At 36.8% G+C, this 998-nt stretch overlaps 1 protein-coding gene across 1 annotated transcript in view; it reads left to right on the forward strand.

Moving 5' to 3' along the window:
• The window catches only part of LOC107104291 (protein asteroid homolog 1-like), a gene marked incomplete at its 3' end in the record, with an annotated part of 13,187 nt that extends 12,356 nt beyond the window's left edge, over window positions 1-831 (forward strand). The window contains exon 5 of the mRNA XM_015404264.1: window positions 693-831. Coding sequence (XP_015259750.1) covers window positions 693-831 — 139 coding nt within the window. The remainder of the gene's footprint in view (window positions 1-692) is intronic.
• Window positions 832-998: the final 167 nt, after the last annotated feature.

Here is a 998-nt window from a genome sequence, read left to right on the forward strand (position 1 = left end):
TAGGCTACTGGTGGTTTCTGTTGGAAGGCATTGGTTTTACGTGCGCTCAATTAAGATTTAGAATGCCGATCTTCCATTTGACATAAAACAAAGTCATTTATTTTCAGCACAAAGTCCATTATCTTACTGTTTCCCTCAAGATCCACATAAATTCGACATAAATCCAACCAAGCACAGTAGAAAACTGTTTGCCTCAGCCTATTAACCGCACCTGAACAGAATTGATGGTTGACCTTAAATAACCCATCCCCTCATCAAACACTCAGAACTCAAAATTAAATACGCCCCCTGGTGGCGACAAACACCAAAGGATAATTGGCTCCTACAATATATAAGTGAAGAAAAAAGGTAAAAAGCTAATTAAACAGTTAAAAAGTAAAGTTCCGAAGTTAATAAACCTTCTTAACAATTATATTCAGGTTATGTTGGACCAAAATAAAAAATGTGTTTCTATCAATCTCAGAGTGTTTTTCATGTGTTTATTTTTCTTAATATATTCAGGAAAGTTGGCGTTTCTTATTATTACGTTGACATTAATGTTAGCCATCAAAATATCCGTATTTTTTTATGTTACAAAGGTAATAAGATATTGTCCTGGATCCCAATGACACTATTGGCCTCAAATTTAGATATTCAAAGTATTTTACTGATTGCCCTATAAAGGGTTAACCGTTTGTATGTCTTTGTTGCAGCTTTGCATAAAAACAGCAGCAAACAGAGGATGGACATAAGTGCAGCTTATGTCTTCAACCAGTGGCAGGCGTCTCTGAAGCACAGCATCCATCTCAACCAGCTGCTGGGCTTCCCTCTGCCAGACCCACGTGTTGCAGAGTGAGTTCACAAATTCTTCCTGAATCATCTGGAGGTTTTTTTAGTTTTTAATTGTGCTTCCTTGATGCTTGTCATGTTCGGATTAAGGTGTCTAACCCACATGCAGAACTCTCGGAGGCAGAAGAAAAGTTCAAAGATTTATTTACAATAAATGTACAAAGTTTGAT

This window comes from Cyprinodon variegatus, unplaced genomic scaffold (genome assembly GCF_000732505.1).
Source record: "Cyprinodon variegatus isolate N-32 unplaced genomic scaffold, C_variegatus-1.0 Scaffold1679, whole genome shotgun sequence".
NCBI lineage: Eukaryota > Metazoa > Chordata > Actinopteri > Cyprinodontiformes > Cyprinodontidae > Cyprinodon > Cyprinodon variegatus.